Below are 24,000 nucleotides of genomic sequence, written 5' to 3' on the forward strand. Positions count from 1 at the left end.
AGCCAGTTTTCACCATTACGGAGCGAGCTCAGAGCTCATAGACCGATCTTCGGGTAGGACTGAGACCACATCACACACTCCACACACCGGGAAAGCGAGGCCACAACCCCTCGAGTTACATCCCGTACCTATTTACTGCTAGGTGAACAGGGGCCACACATTAAGAGGCTTGCCCACTTGCCTCGCCGCTTACCAGGACTCGAACCCGGCCCTCTCGATTGTGAGTCGAGCGTGCTAACCACTACACTACGTGGTGTGTGTGTGTGTGTGTGTGTGTGTGTGTGTGTGTGTGTGTGTGTGTGTGTGTGTGTGTGTGTGTGCGTGCGTGCGTGCGTGTGAGCGCGTCGGCAAAAGTATTTGATTAACATTTCTTTATTAAACAAATGTCTGTTAGTCAGAGAGAGAGAGAGAGAGAGAGAGAGAGAGAGATTTCATAAGGATCACGTCAGTATAAAAAATAACAAAAGGTTACACCAAATTATATTCATGTACTCTCTCTCTCTCTCTCTCTCTCTCTCTCTCTCTCTCTCTCTCTCTCTCTCTCTCTCTCTCTCTCTCTCTCTCTCTCTCTCTCTCTCTCTCTCTCTCTCTCTCTCTCTCTTTCTTTCCTGAAGGCGGCGTGATCGATCTTCAGCAGGCCGGGCACTGAGAGGCTCTTTGAACGTGGTTGCCGATAGCGGGACGTGTTTTGTGAGGCGGTGAAAAGCGTGACACATCGCTATTCTCCCAGCGGCGCCTCACGTCCTTTGTAGCGCGGCCTTAGATGGTCAGCAAGCAGTGCCACATCAAGCATTACTCGCTCTCTCTCTCTCTCTCTCTCTCTCTCTCTCTCTCTCTCTCTCTCTCTCTCTCTCTCTCTCTCTCTCTATTGATATTCGAAGAAGTTGTAAGTGTGATCACATGTTCAACTACCCTCACAACTTCCTCCTCCTCCTCCTCCTCCTCCTCTTCCTCCTCCTCCTCCTCCTCCTCTTCTTTCTTTATTGCCCTTCTTCTAATTTTTCTTCTCTTTTTGTCCTATTCCTCCTTCTCCTCCTCCTCCTTTAAATCAAAGAAATTAATAATACCACTGACAAAACTTTGACCTATTCCCTCTCTCTCTCTCTCTCTCTCTCTCTCTCTCTCTCTCTCTCTCTCTCTCTCTCTCTCTCTGTAATGAACATCGACGGAAGGAAGAAGCTGCTGCAGTGATCTGTTTGCATCTTTTATTCAGGTCAAGCTTTTGTCTGCTCATTAACGACAGAAATGGAGCGGGGCGAAGATGAGGCGTAGGACAAAAAGCAAGGAGAGAAGCAAGAAGAAGAGGAGGAGGAGGAGGAGGAGGAGGAGGAGGAGGAGGAGGAGGAGGAGCGAGACGAAATTAATGGATGATAACGAGCAAGAAATGACAAGGAAAAAAATATATGAAAAAAAAAGATGGTGGGCAGATGAAATTAACGAAGACTAAATGGGATTGAAAATGAACGAGAAGGATGAAGACTTAGGAGGAAAAGTGAAAAAAAAAATGCATAGAAGTGGCCTTAAATTTCAGAGCAAGCAAAGAAGAATTGAAGAAAAGAGAACAAAGAGGAGAACGAAAAAAATACAAATTGAGTTATGAAGAATATAAGAAAAGCGTAAATGAAAGAAATAGACCAAAATAATTAGATAATACGAAAAAAGAGACGAAGGACGAGAAGGAAGAGGTTTGAGTCAAGGACATGGAGAACGAAAAGAAAAAGGAAAAGGAGAAAACTTAATGAAGATAGAATAAGGAAGAAGAGACTGTAAAAAAAACGAGAGTGTAAGAAAATGGAGAAGGAAAAAGAGAAGTTAGAGGAAAAGTTGCAAGAAGAAGAAGAAGAAGAAGAAGAAGAAGAAGAAGAAGAAGAAGAAGAAAGAATTAAAGAATGAGTGAAAGAAAGAGTACGAGCTGCAATAAGAGAAGGACGAAGAAAAAACAAGAGACAAGGAGGAGGAGGAGGAGGAGGAGGAGGAGGAAGCAGAGCACGAAAACGAGCTGCAGAGGAGAGAGGAAGAGAATAACAATAAATGGGACGACGAAGAGGACAAAAATGACAACGACGACAATGAAGAAATAAAAGAGAAGGAGGAGAAGGAGGAGGAGGAAGAAGAGGATGAGGAGGAGGAGAGGTAGGAAAAACATGAATGTGAAAGGATATGCCAGAAGCAGAGGATGAAGGACAACTGAGAGAAAGGGAGGGAAAGAAGAAAATTTGGGAAGGAAATTGTAAGTTGTGAGAGAGAGAGAGAGAGAGAGAGAGAGAGAGAGAGAGAGAGAGAGAGAGAGAGAGAGAGAGAGAGAGAGAGAGAGAGAGAGAGAGAGAGAGAGAGAGAGAGAGAGAGAGAGAGAGAGAGAGAGAGAGAGAGAGACTTTCACCTCCCAAAAACGAGGATTAACTTGATGACAACCTTTTCTACTTTTCCAGCTGATATGGAAGATGGGAGAAAGAACTGAAAGAACAGGAGGAGGAGGAGGAGGAGGAGGAGGAGGAGGAGGAGGAGGAGAGGGATGAGGAGGAGGAGAAGGCCTATCAGTGAGGATCTTGCCTAAACGGACTCGAAGTAGGTCGCTAAAAGAACTATCGACGGAAGAGGAAGACGAGGACCTGAAGACGAAGTGGGAAACAGAATAAGAGAGAAGAAGCAAGAGAAAGAAGAGGAAGAGGAGGTGGAAGATTAAAGCAATAGCGAGCACACAGATGACAATGGCAGTAAGTGAAAAAAAATATGTAATGGAAAAAAAAAAGAGGAAACGAAAAAGAACAAAGGGAAACTTCTGGTAAAACACGGAAAACAGAATGCAAGAAGGATGACAGTGCGTGACAGTGGAGGAAATGAAGCGAAAAGGGAAAAAAAAAGAAACTAAAAAGAAAAACAATTCACTGGAAAAGAAAAGAAAGGATTGTGGAAGAACGGAACACTGAATAAAGGAACTTAAAGAGAAGGAAGAAATTAAATGAAGTGATGCAAAGAGAGAGAGAGAGAGAGAGAGAGAGAGAGAGAGAGAGAGAGAGAGAGAGAGAGAGAGAGAGAGAGAGAGAGAGAGAGAGGCACGTGTTGTATATTTAGAAATCTGAATAAATATGAGAGAAAACAAGAGAAAGAAAGAAAAAGAGAAAAGTGAGCTAAGTTCTTAAATCTCAATAAATATAATGAAAAAATAATAACAGGTACATGAGAGAGAGAGAGAGAGAGAGAGAGAGAGAGAGAGAGAGAGAGAGAGTGTTATATCAAGCAATTCGTATAAATGTAATGAAAAAATAACAAGCATACTATCACCGTGTGCTTATCATTACACTCACCATTAAATCTAGCGTACACTTTTAACGCCGCCATAAAGAAAAATCACCTACTGTCACAAAAACAACAGGTAACATGTGTGTGCTGTTTCCTAAAATATATTAAATTGAATGGTATATTAATAACAGGGATAAATATGAAAATCCTCTCTCTCTCTCTCTCTCTCTCTCTCTCTCTCTCTCTCTCTCTCTCTCTCTCTCCCGTGTGTATTATCGTCTTCCTTACTTACAAGAATGCCTGACACTTATATTATCTGTCTTATGAAAGCTAATAAGTGTGTACATGAAGCAAAGTACTCTCTCTCTCTCTCTCTCTCTCTCTCTCTCTCTCTCTCTCTCTCTCTCTCTCTGTATCTATCTATCTGTCTATCTATCTCTGTGCGGTAAGCCAGACTCAATAATTTCAATATGTATATATTAATCACAGCGCACATTACGTCTCTTTTCACGCATTCAGCGCTGCGCCTCCTCCTCGTGTGTTTCTGAGTTCTCATTCACTGTTGTTTGTTGTAGCGTAGCTTGTTCCATTCAGCGGTCTTATTCAGGCTCTCTAATTACAGGTACGAGTCCGCGTCACACCTGGGTGATTCACCAAGACGGTAATGCTCACCTGTAGTGATTTGTGTGTGTGTGTGTGTGTGTGTGTGTGTGTGTGTGTGTGTGTGTGTGTGTGTGTGTGTGTGTGTGTGTGTGTGTGTGTGTGTGTGTGTGTGTGTGTGTGTGTGTGTGTGTGTGTGTGTGTGTGTGTGTGTGTGTGTGTGTGTGTGTGTGTGTGATCTATGTTTCTTGGTTTGGTTCTGTCATTCCTTGCTGCCTGTCACTCTACCTATCAATCTACATATGTTTTTTATTATTTTTATAAGTTTGTTTGTCTGTATGAGAGTCATTCTGTGACTCTGCGTCCGACCCTCAGTGTGAAAGGTAGGGAGAGAGAGAGAGAGAGAGAGAGAGAGAGAGAGAGAGAGAGAGAGAGAGAGATTCAATCTTTTAGTGTAGCACTTTTACATGTGTCTGTTATTTATAGTAGCATATTCTATTTAATTTAGCATTTAGAATAAGTAAAAGTGTATACAGAAACTGGAGGCAGCAAAAATTGCATGCTTTCTCATTTGATCTTATAACATAATTAACTTTTCTGACAAAAAATTACCTTTTGTTTTCAATGATGAGTTAGGAAAATAAATATGAGAGGAGACGGAAGAAGCAATCAGGCACTTAGCACTCATCGTATAGATCATGCCTACTTGTGCCCAATAATTAGTTTGTCTAATCTTTTAAAAGCTTCATTTTCCCTCGACATCAACAAGTGGGTCACTGAGTCTATTCTATTTAGGTACATTTATGATTGACAGCCAATTTCACCCTACGTTTTTGAGCCGAAGTTTTATCAACAGTGAACACTTTACTTCTAATCTAAACGCTAACCATGAGTATATTGCTTATCTAGTTTAACAGTCATATAGATTTACTGGTTTATATTAACGCAGAGTCTCGAACCATCAGTGATAAGTAAAGGGTGAGGCGATTGCAATTTGAAGTATCTGTTCAACACAACACAAGCGTTACCTCGCAGCCAAACGTGACAATGACTACAGCAAACACTCCGCCGCATCGACCCACTTCTGTCGTAAAACAAACCCAGGCAATAAGTCAACACAGGCACGGAAAGTACGCACGGACACGGACACAGACACGGACGGCACTCACCGACTCACTCACTCATCCACCATTCGGCACACACACACACACACACACACACACACACACACACACACACACACACACACAACACACACACACACTCACACACACACACACACACACACACACACACACACACACACACACACACACACACACACACACACACACACACACACACACACACACACACACACACACACACAACACAACACACACACACACACACACACACACACACACACACACACACACACACACACACACACACACACACACACACACACACACACAACACACACACACACACACACACACACACACACACACACACACACACACACACACACACAACACAACACAGCACACACACACACACACACACACACACACACACACACACACACACACACACATAGTATAAATTATCTATTATACTCGTACATTTATGCCTTTTTTAAAACATCAATCATCTAGATTATTTTTTAATGCTCCAGAAATTAATATTTTATTGGAATTGAAAAAAATAGCTATAAATATACAATCAGGAGCTCTTGACGGAAGTCATTAGAATTAACTCACTGTGATTCGTTTATCTATTCACTTATTTATTTATTCACATCAACGATTTCACTTAAAAGTCCATGACACGTTGTCTTTCACAAAATTGGCGCAAAGAAAAAAGATTGTTTTGTAAAAAAAACGATTAGTTTATTATTCTCTTTCGTTAAAAATCAATGTGCCGTTTAAATGAATGGGCTTCCTTTCTTTGTGTGAATGCGAGCAGCAGAACCAGGTCATCTTAGTATTATCTAACTTTCTTGCCCATGGAACAAACTTCTCTAAAGAAAATGCTTGGCCTTAATGCATCTCAACTGCACAAGGAGTCATTCAAACAGACATGTCAGCTTGTGGCCGATACTTAGCTGAGGTTGAAGAGAAGGCACCACCAATCTCACCAAATAACTGCTGTGGGTCAGGATTGGACACGTGGCATCACGACCACGAGCAGACCACTTCACTACGGAGCTCCCCAACCCTCCATAAAGCACCCTTTAAAAACAGACTTCTAGACTTCACTCATCTGATAAGACTTATTATTCTGAGTATTTTCAGACTCCCATAAAATATATATACCTTGAGAAGCCATTATAACGCCGCCAGCATTTGTTCAAATTTTGTGCGTCCTATTCTCAGAGCGACACATTATATTGTCAATTGTCAATTAAGTTGGGTTAGCTTAGCTTAACTTTGGTTAGGCGAAGTTAAATAAATTTATGTTACGTTACGGTAAGTTAGGCCAGATTAGAGTGGAGTAAATAAAGTACGGGAGGTAAGATTAGGTTAAGTCAGGTTAGGTTTTGTTGGGTAATGCTTAATTTGTATTTAGGTTAGGATGATAGCAGCAGAATCAAGAACAGAACATGGAGTGATAACAACGACTAGAAAAATGTAAGAAATAAGTCTACGTGATATTCCTACAATATTTTCTTTACATGAGAAAAAAAAAAAAAAATCGGCCAAATCCACACGAAAACGGTTGGCAGAATCATCCAAATACGATAAAATCTTGAAGAAAAGAGATTTGAGATGGGCTGGAAAATAACAATTCACCATCACGTCAACAGTTATAGCTACACTGTAGAGCGAAACGAAGCGATAGTGATGTAAATAAATGGATGTGATAAATCAGGTAAACAAAGATATGAATAATAAGCAACATGAAATTGACAGAGAGAGAGAGAGAGAGAGAGAGAGAGAGAGAGAGAGAGAGAGAGAGAGAGAGAGAGAGAGAGAGAGAGAGCACAATAGACAAATTAAGAGAATGATACGAAGAACAATGGAAAGAACGTTAAAGGATATAAATAAAAAGAAGTATGAAGGAGAATCTGCGCACAGGTTCTATAAATAAACACACACACACACACACACACACACACACACACACACACACACACACACACACACACACACACACACACACAAAAGAACCCTTCACATGCAGCCCTACCTCCCTTGACCCACGACAGGAGAGAGAGAGAGAGAGAGAGAGAGAGAGAGAGAGAGAGAGAGAGAGAGAGAGAGAGAGAGAGAGAGAGAGAGAGAGAGAGAGAGAGAGAGAGACGGAAGTGACTCAAGGAAACAAATACACAAAACACAAGCAGATACCAGAGACACACGTGAACAAGAGTTTGGGACAAGAGGCAAAAATGGGAACAAAGGGAGACACAGACGCAGGCCACGAAGGTACAATGCACGCTGCCTACCACTGTTCCCTCCCCCTTACTCCCCGTCCACGCAACCTTCGCCGACCCCCTTCCAGCCTTCAAGACACACTCAGAAAGTCGCTTCCTTCATAGCGGGAGTAATTGCCACGGGAGGAGAAGGCGAAGGGCGCTCCTCATCGGGGAACTTCTCGCTCAAGAGCCAAGGGAAGTCTTAGCATCAGTTCTTCTTTTTTGTTATCTTGCTTCGTTTTATTTTTATTTTTCTACTATCATTATCTTTTATTTGGGTGTTTGTTAAGTAGTTTGGTTGTGTTTCCGTTTATCTGTTCATTCTCTCTCTCTCTCTCTCTCTCTCTCTCTCTCTCTCTCTCTCTCTCTTTCATGACGGTAAGCGCAGTTATGATTAAATATAAAGCAGTTCTCCTTCTCTTCCTCCGCCTCCTTTTTCCTCTTCCTCCTCCTCTTCCTCCTCCTATTCCTTGTCCTCTACCCTCTCTTCCCTGTCCTCATTGCTTTCTGCTAACCCAATTTCTCTTTCTCTCGTCATTTTCCCAATACTACTTACTTATTTTTCTTGTTTTTCTTTATTTCCCTCCACCGGGTCTTGTTTGCTCGCAGCGGCCGCCAGTTCGCCGACCAATAATTCCCTTTAATGTCCAGCAGAATATTTCCCAGGCGCGAGCAATAATTTTGTGGCGCTGGAAATTTTTCTCGTTACCTCAAATCCAACATTACATACTCACTGCGGTACTAAATTCTTTCTCTTCTTCCTTTCTCCTCTTTCTCCTCCTCTACTTCTTCTTTTATTCCCTTCCACCTTCTCTTCCACTTCCTCCTCCTCCTCCTCCTCCTCCTCCTCCTCCTCCTCCTCTATCTCCTTTTTTTTCTCATCCTCCTCCTTCTCTTCCACTTCCTCCTCCTCCTCCTCCTCCTCCTCCTCTTCCACTTCCTACTACCTCCTCCTCCTCCTCCTCCTCCTCCTCCTCCTCTATCTTCTCTTTTTTTCTCCTCCTCTTCTTTCTCTTCCACTTTCTCCTCCTCCTCTTCTTTCTCTCACTCTTTCTATATTTTCCATTTTCTGAGCGGGAGAAAATGATGCAAGTAACATACGAGGAATTCTATAATAAGCAAAATTTACGACAAGGAGAGAGAGAGAGAGAGAGAGAGAGAGAGAGAGAGAGAGAGAGAGAGAGAGAGAGAGAGAGAGAGAGAGAGAGAGAGAAATGAGGAGGGAAATTAAAGATGCATTCCTGTCTTGAATTTTGTGTTCCTGGAATTCCCGTGCTGCCCTCTGTGGTATGTGCTTGTCTATGTATGTATGTATTTACGTATGTATGTGTGTGTGTGTGTGTGTGTGTGTGTGTGTAGGTAGGTAGGTATGTAGGATTAACACATTGTATAAAGTATGATTAGTCACTTACTCGTAAAGCTGACGAGTTTAACCCCTTCAGTACTGAGACACATTTTTACTATGAGTTTTGGGTATGACTAGAAAATTTCATTGACATTAGGAAGGGTCTTTGGTGGTCAAGAGATTAATGGCCACAGTCTTCACTATTTTAATCCCCACATAAGTTTCTGAAGCTGTACAAAGTCACCAAATAGAAACTAGAATACATATTGAGACGCGTCATAATACTGATAGAATTAAGAAGGGTTTGTGTATTGCAATGTAAAGTGTTGCGTGTTATCATCTCATTATTTTTTTTCATCTTTGCTCGTCTTGTTCGTTTTCTGTATTGATGTTCTCATTCCCTTTTTATCACACATACTTCTAAATTTAAGATCTTTTTTATTTTCTCTCTATATGCAAATGAAATCAACATGTTCGTACACTTCCCCGCTCGCTCTCTCTCTCTCTCTCTCTCTCTCTCTCTCTCTCTCTCTCTCTCTCTCTCTCTCTCTCTGGCAAAAAAAAAAAACGCCTGACAGATGACAAGAATATGTAGAAAGAAAAAAAATGGAGAAAGAAAAAAAGCTAAACAAAGGGGATGGCAGAGGGAGAAATACCAAGAGAGGAGGAGGAGGAGGAGGAGAAGGAAAAGGAACAAAAAGAAGAGGAAGAGGAGGAAGGGAAGTGTGGAGGGCAAGGGATGGATCACAGCCACTAACGACCCCAACAAACGACTTAATTGCACACCTGTGAGAACGAATCACCCCCATCCCTCACCTGCCCGTCTCGCCAGGTGTCTCAGGCTACATATCGCCGTCATAAACACCTTGCGCTGGACAGGTAACGAAGGCAGGCCGGCGGTGCTAACTGGTCCTGCGCTTTGTTGCTTTACCTTTTTTCCTAGTTTCCTTTGTTGTTGTATTTAGCATGCATGAATTTTTCCTTTTTTCCTTATATTTCATGGTAGTTATTTGCATTAGTTTATTTTATTTCTATGCTCTTTTTATTTCGTTTTGCTAAATGAGTATTTCTAACCACAAGCAAGTAATTTATTTCTCAAACGCAACATTTCTTTCGTCTTTTTTATTCTCATTTTGGGGGATTTTACTGAAACTGCACCATTTAACATTTTTCCTCCTTCCATTTTCAATTAACTTCTTTTTCAAGTGAGAGGAACAAAATGATAAAATTAATAGAAAAAGAAACTCTCACCAATACCTCTTCCTCCTCTTGCATCTCCCTCTCACATCTCCTCTTCCTCCTCTTCTTCCTCATTCCGCTCCTCCTCTAAACGACCTTTCCCAGTCAGCCAATCAGATGAGAGGCGTCAGGAGCATCGTAAGAGTCTGAGTGGCATGGGAAGCGAGAGAGAGAGAGAGATAGGGAGAGAGAAGTAAACCTAACTCTCCCTTTCCCCTCTTCTCCTCACCCTTCCCCAACTCCCCGACACGTGAACTCCAATCATCTCATTATTCTCTAACTCATCCTATCTCCCCTCCCTCGCCACCCCAGACTCGATGATGAGTTTGGGGAGAAAGGTGGGAGAAAGGTGTGTGGGAAGGTAAGAATAGGGCTTTGGAAGGGCCACGGACAGGTAATGAGAGGTCGTGTGGCAGGTAATGTGAAATGTTGTTTGGTGTTCGTTTTATAGTAGTAGTAGTAGTAGTAGTAGTAGTAGTAGCAGTAGTAGTAGTAGTAGTAGTAGTAGAGGAGGAGGAGGAGGAGGAGGAGGAGGAGGAGGAGGAGGAGGAGGAGAATGACGAGGAGGAGGAGGAGGAGGAGGAGGAGGAAGAGGACGACGAAGACGAGGAGGAGGACGACGAGGACGAGGACGAGAAGAAGAAGATCAAGAACAAGAAGAAGAAGAAAAAAAAGGAGGAGGAGGAGGAGGAGGAGGAGGAGGAGGAGGAGGAGGAGAAGGAGGAGGAGAAGAAGAGGAGGAGGAGGAGGAGGAGGAGGAGGAGGAGGAGGAGAGAGGAGGAGAAGAAGGAGGAAGAAGAAGAGAGGGAGGAGGAGGAGGAGGAGGAGGAGGAGGAGGTCAACAGTAACAAAAAGAAGAAGAAAGAGTAAGAAAAGTAACAGCAACACTATCTTCAGTACCAGTGTTACTTCAAGAGCACAGATACCATACATGTAAGAGGGAAAAACCGGCCACAAGGAGAAAAAAATATATATTGAACGAAAACACTCACTACAAGTATCTACAATGTATTTTTCCTTTTTTCCCAACATCTTTCGTAACTGACCTGTATTACTTTTCTCTGCCATTCTAGCACCACCCACCATCACCACACTATGAAGACCCACCATTTGTACATTCCAATCCCTCTCACTCAATCTAAGACCTACATTTTCCCAATCACAAAGTCGCCGAGGCCAGTAACCATACTCATCATCAGTACCCACCCAGCCCTGTAATCCCATAACCCGCCCAATCCACTTCTTCTCATCCATAAACTTTACCCACGTCGCCTTTCTCACCCTAACCAGGCGTCCACCTTCCTTGCGTCCGTCTCCATCACCCTTACGAGGCAAGTTCATAACAGTAAGATCCATCAAGCTATGCAAGGCTGCCGTAAACCTGAAAATACGACAATAATATCGAACCTTTTTGGGAGAGACCGAGTTGGAATAGCACCTTCTTGAGCCACTTTTCCTCCACTTTTCCCCCACGAGAGGTTTAGGCGAGCAACAGTATTTTCCTGCATGCCATTTTCCTCGGCGGGAGTGAGAGGAAAACGATTGCATTTCCTCCTCTGTAAGCGAGAATGAGGTTCACTTTTATTCAGGAACTCCCAAGTTACTTATTTCTTATTTTACCGGTCCCGTCTCTCTCTCTCTCTCTCTCTCTCTCTCTCTCTCATACCCATAAGATCATTCAGGTAATTACAGTAGCATTCTCAGGTGTTCCGCCAGGTACTTCTATATTGATCAGCTCAGGAAGGGCTGGCGAGGACTGGAAGCTGCCCACCAAACTCCTAACCTAACAAAACTTTAATCTTGTGACCTTTACGTAAACACAAACACCCTCGAAAAATTCAGTATTCTTTCACTTAGTCGAAGTATCCCTTGCATTGTCTCTCTGTCTCTAGAATGTCATGCCGTCACACAGTTGTGTTTCAGCTTTCTTTTCCAAATCTAACCAATGACAAACTTAAATGCCACACTATTTAAAACATTCTTTAGACTCATATATATATACATGGCCCTCCTGCATTTTTTCTTCCTCACCCCTACTTGTCCTTCTCTTCCTCTTCTGGAACAGGTGTGCCCAATCGTCGCACGTGATCGCTAGGTAGGAAGGTCCTTCTCTACCTAAACGAGATGACGGGTGTGATTTCTTTGTGTCTCAAGCAGCAGAAGGTCGTGTGTCGGAGAGGTGACTCGGCTTGGTTAAGAGAGAGAGAGAGAGAGAGAGAGAGAGAGAGAGAGAGAGAGAGAGAGAGAGAGAGAGAGAGAGAGAGGCAGGAGTCGATTGTGGCTTTGCAGGACGGCCTCTCTCTCTCTCTCTCTCTCTCTCTCTCTCTCTCTCTCTCTCTCTCTCTCTCTCTCTCTCTCTCTCTTTTTACAAGTTATCATCATAAATACAAAACTAGAATCTAAAGAATGAAAAAAATACTCCTAAATTTAGTGTTTATGAGTCGTTATATTAAAAAAATGTATCTTTATTTCAGTATCATCCATTCTGATATGACATTTCTTCATCTTCTGATTTTTACATTCTCTTATCGTCGTTCATTTTATATTCTCTCTCTTTCTCCATATTTTCTATCTTTCTCTATATTTTTTTGCGTATCTATCTGGTCTCTCACTTTTTCCCATTCCATCTTTTCTCTTTTTTATTGAATTCCACCCTCCACTTCTTCTAATTCGCTTGGTGTTGATCTTTTTTTTCCTCTCTGTCTCGTTTTCTGGCTACATTTCTTTTATTTTTTCCATTTTTTTCAACATCATTTTTATTTCCTTCCGTGAGTCGTGCCCGCACCTCTCGCCAACCCCATGAAGGCCCCTCGTCTCTGCTGATCCACGGAGCATCTTCATTATCCCCTTACATGTTTTAATTATATTTACTACTTGAACAAACAAGACCCTGGAGAGAGAGAGAGAGAGAGAGAGAGAGAGAGAGAGAGAGAGAGAGAGAGAGAGAGAGAGAGAGAGAGAGAGTCTACGTTTCTCAGAACCCACCGCATTCAAGGTCCTCTGTGCTGAACTGAAGGAGTGTGTTGGACTTAAGGACAAATCAGGAGTTATAACTAGGAGTGATGACACCAGTGTGGGTCATTTATCTACCTTGGGTCATTCTGGTCAAGTAATTTTATCCAACGCCAAGAATAGCAAGTCTTTAATTCATTTTGTCTTTAGCATTTCAATTTTAATCCAAGAAAATTACCTTAGTTTACAAAATAATAAGTGTATGTGACTTGAATAACGTCTCTTAAGCATTTTTTTGAAAAGCTGATAGAAATAAGAATAGTGAGTCTGTCTTAAGCTACTATTTATCGTGTGTGTGTGTGTGTGTGTGTGTGTGTGTGTGTGTGTGTGTGTGTGTGTGTGTCGCTTCTATAAATGATCCTGATAGAAAAACAAATGTTAGAATAAAATGTGATGGAGAATTATTTATGTATGGAATGTGAAGATGGACGTGGACGGATTTGAATAAGTATGGGCGGGACTCAGCGTGTGGAGAGATGGAGTGGAGGAGTGAATGATGAGTACGTTAGTGGCGCAAAGAGTGGTTGGGTGTGTGTGTTCGATATGGGTGTGGATGTGCAGGATATTGCATTGAAGTAGTGTGGTTAGTTTACAAGATGTGCGAGTTTTTACAATTACTTTACAGGATGTGGATATTTTGGGGACTGATGTGGATGTGATATTGTTGATAGTTTAAAATAAGTGGATTGTGATGACGGGTGTGCAAAGTTTGAGATAGTGTGGCTTTGTGAGGTTGTACAATGTGGATGTGTGAGGTGGTACAGTCAGATTACAAGATATGGATAGCGTGCATTGTTTGTAGAATTGTGTGTGACATGTGTAGATTCTGATGATGGATATAAGTAGTTTAGAATGGCACAGCTGTGTAAGATTGTACAATGTCAATTTGGATGTGTGAGATGGTAGAGTCAGTTTAAAAGATGTGGACAGCGTACGTTGTTTGTGAAATTGTGTGTGTGACATGCGGATTGTGATAAAAATATGCGTAGTTTGAGGTGGAATGCCTGTGTGAGGTACATTGTGGATACGTGAAATGGTACAGTCAGTTTACAAGAAGCTGATAGCGTGAATGTAGGTGCGTTGCTTGTAGAAGTGTGTGTGTGTGTGTGTGTGTGTGTGTGTGTGTGTGTGTGTGTGTGTGTGTGTGTGTGTGTGTGTGTGTGTGTGTGTGTGTGTGACATGTGGATTGTGATGATGGAAGTACGTAGATTCGGGTGGTATGGCTGTGTGAGATTCTACAGTCAATTTACAAGAAGCTGATATCGTGAATGGAGGTGCGTTGCTTGTAAAAGTGTGCGTGTGACATGTTAGCGGGTGGCGTGGGCTGGCTCTCTTAGTCAACCCTCACGTCCTCGCCAGACTCTCCCTTCGTCAGCTGTCTTGAGAAAATAGGCATCTGCTTCACGCCTGACAGCTCGCCCGGCTAAGTCCCCTCCGCCTATTTCCTCCAATCCTTACCTTATTCCATCTCTATCTTTCCCTCTTCCTTTCTTGCTCGTTCTGACTTGTGTCCTCTTCCTCTCAATTTTTGCCTTCTTCATTCTTCGCTTAATTTCCTTCCAATCCTCTTACTTCAAGACATCCACCTCTGCACCTTCTCCTCATTATCTATTTCTTCTTCATTTCAAGCATTTCGTTTTCTTCTCTTATATATTTTAGTTTATTTCTATTATTGTTGCTTTTTCTCTCTGCACTTTCTCGCCCTTACTTCTCCTAAAAATGTATATCTTTATAATTCTTTTACTCCTGCTTTATTTTTGCCTTATTCTACTTACAACCCTCTTACTCTTTCTTCCCTTTCTTCTTCTTCTTCTTCTTCGTCTTCTTCTTCTTCTTCTTCTTCTCCTCACCCTCCTCCTTCTCTCTTTATTTATCCTCTTTCCTTTCCTTTTTCCTTCAAACAGCTTAATTATGACCAATGTTAGCAAAAATTTTGTCTTTCTTTGCATTCCTCTGTATCCGAACTAATATTCCTCTTATTCCTCCTCTTCCTTCCCTTCTTTTTTTCTTACTCTTCAGTGTTCTCATTTTTTTTCTTTTTCCTCCTTCTTCTCCACCTCGTATTGTGATCAAAAATTGAAACTTATCCTTTTTTACTTCCCCATTCATCCATCCTTCCATCCCTCCTCCCGCACCCCTTCCATAGCAGCCTTCCATATAAAGTGCTGAGAAACTACCACATTTCTTCTCCAAGGCTGAACGAAGCGATAAATCTGAGGGTGTCTTTAATAAGGAGAAGTTTACCTGTCACCGTGACTTATATGGTGGAGCATGCATCTCTTCACAAGAATCTCATGTGAATGGTTTATGTGTGTTTCTTCGTCCTCAAGTACTTTCCTCTCTCTGTCTCTATCTCTCTCTCTCTCTCTCTCTCTCTCTCTCTCTCTCTCTCTCTCTCCACGCGTACTACTGGATCGACAGACTGTGAATTATGTTCCACCTAAAATCAGCTCTTCTTATTTTTCTTCTGGCGCTATTTTCTCTCAGTCCACATCGACTGTCACTCCTCCACTTCCAATATATTTTTCTTGTTAGCCTCCATTTTCTTTCCCGCGCTCGCTCTGATTTTGCTCTTTTTTTAACATATATTCCTCATTTTTTTTTTCAAATCATACGTCGCTTTTCTAGATTTTCCTTTTCTTTTTTCTTTTCATTGATATTTTGTTTATGTCACTATTTTCTCTCTTTTATTCATTGTCATCTCTCATTCTATGCGCAGATTTGTAGTCATGGCATTTTTTAGATCCATATTTTGTCTTCTTTCGTAAACACACAAAGGATTACAAAGGAACAATAAACAGCCAGGGGTTATTTCGTCCTAACGAGGCTGTTTGTGATAATATAAGCCATCTCACAATACGATCCATCTGTCCATTGTTATGCTATCTCTCTCTCTCTCTCTCTCTCTCTCTCTCTCTCTCTCTCTCTCTCTCTCTCTCTCTCTCTCTCTCTCTCTCTCTCTCTCTCTGTCTCTCTCTCTCTCTCTCTCTCTCTCTCTCTCTCTCTCTCTCTCTCTCTCTCTCTCTCTCTCTCTCTCTCTCTCTAATCTCTCTGGCAAGCTCTTCCGCTCTTCACTTACACATAATCCTCCACATACACCACTTAACCTCTGCCTTCCCACACGCACACTCACAGCACCAATATGCCACACACACACACACGCGGCCACCACATCTTTCCTTTCTCCACCACATAAGCCACTGCCAATCCTATACAGGCCATCTACCTCCCTTCCCTGTCCCCTTTTCTACCTCTCCTCATAAGAGACAAACTTTGGCAGGAGAAAACAGACGAAATGACCTTTATGGAATCGGGTCTGTCTGGAGAAGTGTTGCTGCCGGTGACTCTTCTTCCCGTTTTCTGTTTTTTTTTTTTTTTAGCAGTCCGTCAGTCTGAGCAAAAAAGGAAGATGCTGTTGACGAGTCAGAGATGAGGTCGTGGCCTTTGTTATATTGGTGGCATAACAGGACAACACACCAAAATGGAGGTATAATTGGGTTACGCTTCGGACTAATATGTTTGACAAAAGGAGGCCAAGAAAGAGGTGGTGAAAGAAGACTAAGAGGAGAAGGAGGTGAAAGAGAAGGAATGGAGGAAAATGTGGAAGTGGAGAAGCATGAGGAGGAGGACGAGGAGGGGAGGAAGCGTTCAAGGACAAAGGTGTGTGTGTGTGTGTGTGTGTGTGTGTGTGTGTGTGTGTGTGCACGCAAGCAAGTAAACGTTCGCAAGCGGGCGTTCTCCTTCAGAAACAGCGTCAAAAAACGTTACTATTTACAGAAAGAAAGAAAAGATTAAAGCATATTTTTCCTTCCACTTCCTCGTATTTTCTTTCCTTCTGTCTCGACACGTGAGGAAGAAACTAAACAAAAAGGCGCTGTGCAATTTTCTTCATGATAGCAGTAATTACTTTTCCTCGCGTCTCTTTAATTATCTTTATCTCTTTACTTCTCCACGTATTTACCATTCCCCGCCTTGCTCCCAACGTGCGCCTCTCTCTCAGCTCTTCCCTGCCTCTCACCGCCAACGATTCACTAGTGCGAACCCCTCACGCTATCACTGACACTCACACTGACTCGCACCCTCGGTTCATTACTCTCACAACTTACACCTCATTTCTAACACACTTCCTTTATGTTTATACGCATTATTTTTTTTTTCACTCATCCACTCACCTATGACTCACTGCTATACAACCCTCACGCTGACTCATTACTGACTAACACACATGGTTTCTCAGACTCTACATTCATAATTAAACATTTTTTCTTTATTCACTGACTCATTTACTCACTCCTATTCACTCATGACCAAACATACACTACGTTTCTTACATTCACTTATTCGTATTGCAACCGCTTATTTATTCACATTGCATCACGTACTCATTGCCTCATTGTTCATTGTTATATATTGACACACGCAGATTACACATAACCAATTGCTACATTTTCACATTCATACTCTGCACCTTCCTTTTTTTTATCGCCTCTACAAACTATCTCACTTATTTCCCGAATCGACAAAATGTAAGAATACTTTGAGAAAAAAATTACTATAGGAGGAAAATTTTTAGCACTTATGTTTTATTCTTTTTTTTTTTGTGTGTATTAATTTAGTTAAAAAAGATCAAGGCATATATATCATCAGGTGATCGTTTTGCATTTTTCTGAGCGTAAATGAAATATCGCGGCTCAATAGATTATCAGTTCTACATGCACTCTCTCTCGCTCGCTCTCACCTCACTCACTCAATTCACACTCACTCATGCATTCACTGGCAAACCTCAAGAAAAAGATTAATAGAAAATCAATTGCACTATTTTCCTTATTTCTTTCATTGTTGTTGTTGTTGTTGTTGTTGTTGTTGTTGTTGTCCTTGTAATTCATCATTATCTTCATTTTCTTGTCCTTGATCATGTTCTTATTCTTCTTGTTTTTGTTTCCTTTCTTTTTTAAATCAGTTGTGCGCTGGTTGATTTCCCACCTCTTATTATCTTTTCTCTCTTCTTTTCCTTCTTCCTCTTCTTTTATTCTTCTTTACTTTTCTCCTCTTCCTTCTCCTTCTCTTCCTCTTCCTTATTTTTTCTCCTCCTCTTCTTCCTCCTCCTCCTATTCCTCCTCCTCCTCCTCCTCCTCCTCCTCCTCCTCCTCCTCCTCCTCTTCCTCCTCCTCCTCCTCCTCCTCCTATTCCTCCTATTCCTCCTCCTCCTCCTCTTCTTCCTCTTCCTCTTTCTCCTCCTTCTCTTGTTTACAGTAACCTCACGCAGTCATGAAGTAATCGTCTTCGGAATTCATACAGGAAAACATTCGATTCAGTTAATGCATTGAATTATATTTCAACGTGATTTCAGTATTACGATTTTTTACTCAAATAACCAGATATGAACATGTTTTTTGTTATATTATGATGAATATTTGTTACATTTACGGTTACCAAATTCTTTTCTGTATCATAAGAAAGGCACCTTGGGGAGAGAGAGAGAGAGAGAGAGAGAGAGAGAGAGAGAGAGAGAGAGAGAGAGAGAGAGAGAGAGAGAGAGAGAGAGAGAGAGAGAGAGAGAGAGAGAGAGAGAGAGAAACATTGCCTTTAGAAATTCATGACCCACGAAGCTACAATGCCTTACTATGACATACACAATACAAACACACACACACACACACACACACACACACACACACACACACACACACACACACACTATACTATACTTACAATGCCATGCCTTACCCGTCATTGTCCTGTGAACTGTCTGGGCCAAAGATATGACTTCAATAAATAATGTCAGATTTCACTCTCAATATACCACTGCGTTATTTATCATGACTAAAGGAAGCAGGCCAAAGAACACGTTAAAAGATCATCAAGTCAGTCGTCTAATTACTCTTGCTGTTTTGTTTTCTTCTTGAATATTTAATTTTGAAAGGCGGTTTGATAAATAGTGTAACTTTGAATGGCAGTCTGATAAATTATGTAACTTTGAAACACTCAAATAGATTATATAAATTTGAAAGAATGTCTGATAAACTACTTAACGGTGCTGGTCAATCTGATCAATAAGGTAACTTTGAATTAATAAAGAAATAAATACACACTTTTAACTCGTCATTTGTCTGTTTCCTCACCAATGTATAATTCCAAAATACACCATCTGTAGCAAGAGAATATATCAATTCCTTTCTTTTAGTACCTGTGCTTATACTTTCCCGCAGTAAAATAGCCTGGCGTCACTCAAATGAATCATCAAGTGTCACATTCCCATTAGTCGCCACATTCTCATCAGCCATTCAAAACATGAACAAAAAAAACTATCCTCTAAAATAGTGTGTCTTCATACTGTTTTCTTGAAATACTTCAGATCACGCAGTTTTACCCAAAATAACCTTGAAGTCCCGACACTGCAAAGTTTCAATTACACTAACATCTATCTTCGAGAGTTTCATTTCTAAGAAGCGTTAAAGCAATTCAAGATACTTTCCACGAAGAATCATTAACTTTGTTTAGTATTCACCTTTCTCCTCCTCTCAATAGAACCTCGAAGTATTGGCGTTCAAATAAATCAGCAGCGATAGTATTGCGGTGCCGATGTCTAGTATCCATTCCGTCATTGGTCTGAGGGTAATGAAATACGTAGACATGAATAGTTATACAAACAAAATATGTGCTCCAGTGATGATTGAAGTATCCAGTTCTGCTCCAGAAATAGTACATGATACAAATATTAAGCCCACATTTTAATTTTTTTTTTTTTTTGAATTGAAAGATTTTCCGATTTCACTAAGACATTATATATAGGGAAACACAAATAGTGAAAAGAGGACGAAAAACACGACAAGAAGACTTTGGAAAACAACGAACAAGGAAAAGGCAACAGAGTGATGAAAAGCGATCTTACTACCACAACACGCGCTAAAAGAAAGATTCACAGATAGCCAAGGTTCAAAGGGAAAAGACAGATAAAAGACAGCTGTTCATTCAATATGCTATTTTTACAATAAGTAACAATAACAAATAGATATTATCAATAAAACAAGATAAAACCATTCATTGTACTTCACTGTTATATATTGTAAAGAAAAACATCAATTTCCTGATAAGGGATATATTTAGTTGTATACTTTTACTCCTTTCTCGTCCTGCGCTAACGTTAGCATGTAGCAGTCTGGAGCCCTTCACATGCATTATTGACAAGGAGTGAAGCAAAAGAAGCAGTAAAAAGCCAGTCACATTTTATCCACAACAGTCATCGATGTTCTCCACAAAACATACCGAAACTTGCTAGAATTTCATGCATCCATTCAGAGCGACATGCACTGCTACAACCATTGCACTTCCTCCCGTTCACTCACCATGCCTATTTATGGGTGTCTGTTCTTTATTCGCTGCATTCAGATCGGTTTTCCATATTGTATCGGCGCCTCTTGCTTCGCATCCTCGACTCACCAGAGGCAGAGCGTTTAAATGTGTTCATATTTACTTTTTCACCGCTGTCGTGGGAGTTGTGTGCGCTCAGTGCGGATATTACTGGGTGCTTCTTTGTGCAACACCTGGCTTTAATTATCATTTTCTAATAAGGAAGCACAGCGTGAAAACAAATTAAAAAATAAATAACATATTTATGTAAATAAATGAGAGAGAGAGAGAGAGAGAGAGAGAGAGAGAGAGAGAGAGAGAGAGAGAGAGAGAGAGAGAGAGAGATAATAGTGAAAGAGGGAAAATGTCAAATTCTCCGCCAGTTTACTGGAAAAAAAAGTTTTGGGTACAAATCAGTAAAGAGAGAAAAAAAAATGAACAAACAAAAAAATCGGAAGAGATAGATTGAGTGATATGTAAAAATATTTAAAAAAAGGATAAATTATAGAAAAAAAAAATAGCTCCATTTCCTCTGCTAATTGCACACATGAAAGTCAACATTGAAGGAAACCCAAAGGCGGAGGGATAAACAGAGATTAGTTCAGGAAAGATAAATAACAAGAATAGCAAAAATAATGATACTACTAATACTTCTACTACTACTAATACTAATACTAATAATAATACTAATACTGATAATACTACTACTAATGAAATATAATGATAATAATAATAACACACTAAGAGAGTAATAAAGAAAAGCAATATTCCTTGAAGTTTAAAATCGCGAAGGTCATTCCTCCTCGTCTTCCTGCTCTTTCCCATAACCTTTCCTTCACTCTTGCTTTTTACATGTTTTCATTTTTTTCGCTTTATTTTTTTTCTTTTCCTCTATGTCATGTAATCATCCTTCTTCATTCCTCCTGTTCCTCCACCTCTTTCGCCTGCTCCTCCTCTTCCTCCTCTTCTTCCTTCTCCTTCTCCTCCTCCTCTTCTTATCTTCATTCTCTTTAGAGGCAACAGAAAATAGCTCTTGTGTAGATAAGTTTTTAGATCGGTTCCATGTATAATTCTCTCTCTCTCTCTCTCTCTCTCTCTCTCTCTCTCTCTCTCTCTCTCTCTCTCTCTCTCTCTCTCTCTAATTATGGAATCGGTAGTTAGTATATATTTGTACATTATTTGTACATTAATTAAACGACTCGATATTCGAATAATTGACAAAAAATGTGTAATGTTTATGATAATGATGATAATAATAATAAATAATAATAATAATAATAATAATAATAATAATAATAATGATAATAATAATAATAATAATAAAAATGCTACTAATGCTAAAGATAATTACAACAACAACAACAACAACAACGCGAGTTTGGTCATTGCTTCATTCTTCCGTGACACTTCATTCATCACAAGCGGGCCATAGAAGACACCAGATATTACACTGGCCGCCTTTTCTCTGCATTTTTTTTTCTTTCATTTCCTGGTGCATAGAAAACACGGCACGCATTCACAACACGCATTTCCACCGTAAAGAAAAATAATAACACGAGGACACCGGTTGTAATTTTGCTGTTTCCTTCTCATTATTCTGTGCCGTGACAATATTTGGACGTTACGGGAAGTTTCCATAAATATAATCCAATTCTATCTTGTATGTGGAAGGATTAACCTTTAAGCGCCAACGTTCCCATTTTGCGAACATGGGAGTAAATATTCACCAAAAAAAAAGTAATTATCTAATTGCTCTCAATAAGCACTAAAATGCTTTGGCTGATGTTGACTATGTAATATATATTGTTGTACTGTATGCAATCAAGAAAATATATCTTTTTAATATTTCAAAATTGCCATTTTTAGTTATCTTGAGTGTTTTTTTCCTGAATTTCACCATTGTTCAGATATCCCGTCCAGTGGTTGCAATACATTGTTCCATCTTTCATCAGACACTAATTTTTTAGATGTGACAATCAGAATGATGAAATTATTTCTGGTTTGCGATTTATAAGAAGAAAATTTACATGTTCCTAAAACGGGAACGTTGGCATGTTGCCTTATGTAAATCTATGTGCTTCCAAGAGGTAACGTGAAGACTGAGAGCATCTGTATTTGCCAAAACAATGAGCAAGGACAGATTCCGTACTATCAAAAGGTACCTGCACCTTGCTGATAACTCAAATCTAGCAGCCTCAAAGATGGCCAAGGTCTTCCCCTTACTTGAAATGATAAGAAGTAACTGCCAAAAGTTTGGTGTTTTTCATGAACTACTAAGCATTGATGAAACTATGATTCTGTATCATGGTCATCATTCTGCTAAGCAGTTCATAAGGAACAAACCAATAAGATTTGGTTATAAAATGTGGATGCTATGTGGAGTAGATGGATATCCATACATTTTTTCCATCTATTGTGGCAAAGAGGGTTACTCGAAGACTCGACAACTGGGGTCACATGTCGTGATGCCAATGTTGCAGCCAGATGAAAGTCCTCACCACCATGTAGTGTTCTTTGACGGAACTCACTGCAAAAGGGTTTCGAGCCTGTGGAACTGTTCGAGATAACAGAACAGGCAAGTGTCCTCTCCCATCAAAGAAAGAAGTTGAAAAAGAAAGAACGAGTATTGTGTGTGAAATGGAATGACAACATTAGTGTGACGGTTGCCAGCAACTACTATGGTGTGAATTCAATTCACAAAGTAGAACGACGTGTGAGGAAAGAGAACAAGAAAGCAGTTGAGCAGCCACACCTCATTCACATGTACAACAAGGGAATGGGAGGCGTTGATGTGTGTGACAGAATGTTGTCTTCTTACAGGCCGCGTTTGCTTCAAAGAAATGGTGTTGGAACATTTTCTCAAACATGCTGAATCTAGCAGTGGTGGCTGCTTTCAGATTCTACCAATATATTGGTGGATCGGCAGGTATGTCACATATATTGTTCAGGAGAGAAATTGCTCGAGCAATGGTAAAGTTTCAAGAAGACAGGAAGAGGTTTGGAGGACCCTCCGCACAGCCAGCAAAAGCAGTGAGGTACGACGGAGAGAATCACATTCTGGACTCATGCACTCAAAGTAGATGCTGCCTCTGTATGAAGAACACACGACTGCAGTGCACAAAATGTGGAAAGAGACTCCACAAGGTGTGCAGTGAAGCCTATCATCAGAAGTAAACTAGTAACAAACATAAATAAATGGAAATCGTCTGTTATTCACAAGAATAAATATTTTTTTTTCAACTGGAATCATGGACTTGCATGTTTTTTTGTAAGATTAATATGTTCAATATCATTGAGAGGCAATATTTTTTTTTTTCAAAAAAATGGTGAAGGCTTGTTTTCATATCATAAAGGATATGTTTGTGTCATGTATCAGCCAACATCTAAGACCTTCTAATCCAAAAATGAAAGAAAAACATTCAGAGGAAGATAGGTCAGCCATTAAAGGGTTAAGACGATTTAAAAAAAAAGTCATGCCCAACTTTCTGATGTATTTTTCTTTTTCTTTTATTTACTAGAGCAAATTTGTGGGGAGGTGAATTTGGACTTGGTGACGAGGCAGTCCGTTGGGAAGTCTGGGGAGTCTCATTTCATTTTGCTTGTCTTGTGGAAGCCGTGTAACTGTCAGCGAGATATGTGGCTCTGGGATACAAGTGTTCGTCTTCTCCGCGAGGTCTTCAAGGGAGGGAGAAACTAGAAAGGAAATGAATGCACTTTGCTCCTTATTTGAACGAGTCAGGTTATAAGCTACCACGCACTTTATTGTTTACACTCTCAACTTAAACAAGAAATACTAAGAAGTTGGGATACGCTT

General features: G+C 40.6%; 1 protein-coding gene across 3 annotated transcripts in view; it reads left to right on the forward strand.

Moving 5' to 3' along the window:
• Positions 1–24,000, forward strand: part of LOC123506607 (zwei Ig domain protein zig-8-like) — a 251,098-nt gene that overhangs the window by 138,910 nt on the left and 88,188 nt on the right. For 2 of the 3 annotated variants that reach the window (XM_045258853.1, XM_045258852.1), the window contains exon 2: positions 3,863–3,901. The exons of the other annotated variant lie outside the window; for it this stretch is intronic. In XM_045258853.1, coding sequence (XP_045114788.1) covers positions 3,863–3,901 — 39 coding nt within the window. The remainder of the gene's footprint in view (positions 1–3,862; positions 3,902–24,000) is intronic. 3 annotated transcript variants of the gene reach the window in all.

This window comes from Portunus trituberculatus, chromosome 20, assembly GCF_017591435.1.
Source record: "Portunus trituberculatus isolate SZX2019 chromosome 20, ASM1759143v1, whole genome shotgun sequence".
NCBI classification, from domain to species: domain Eukaryota; kingdom Metazoa; phylum Arthropoda; class Malacostraca; order Decapoda; family Portunidae; genus Portunus; species Portunus trituberculatus.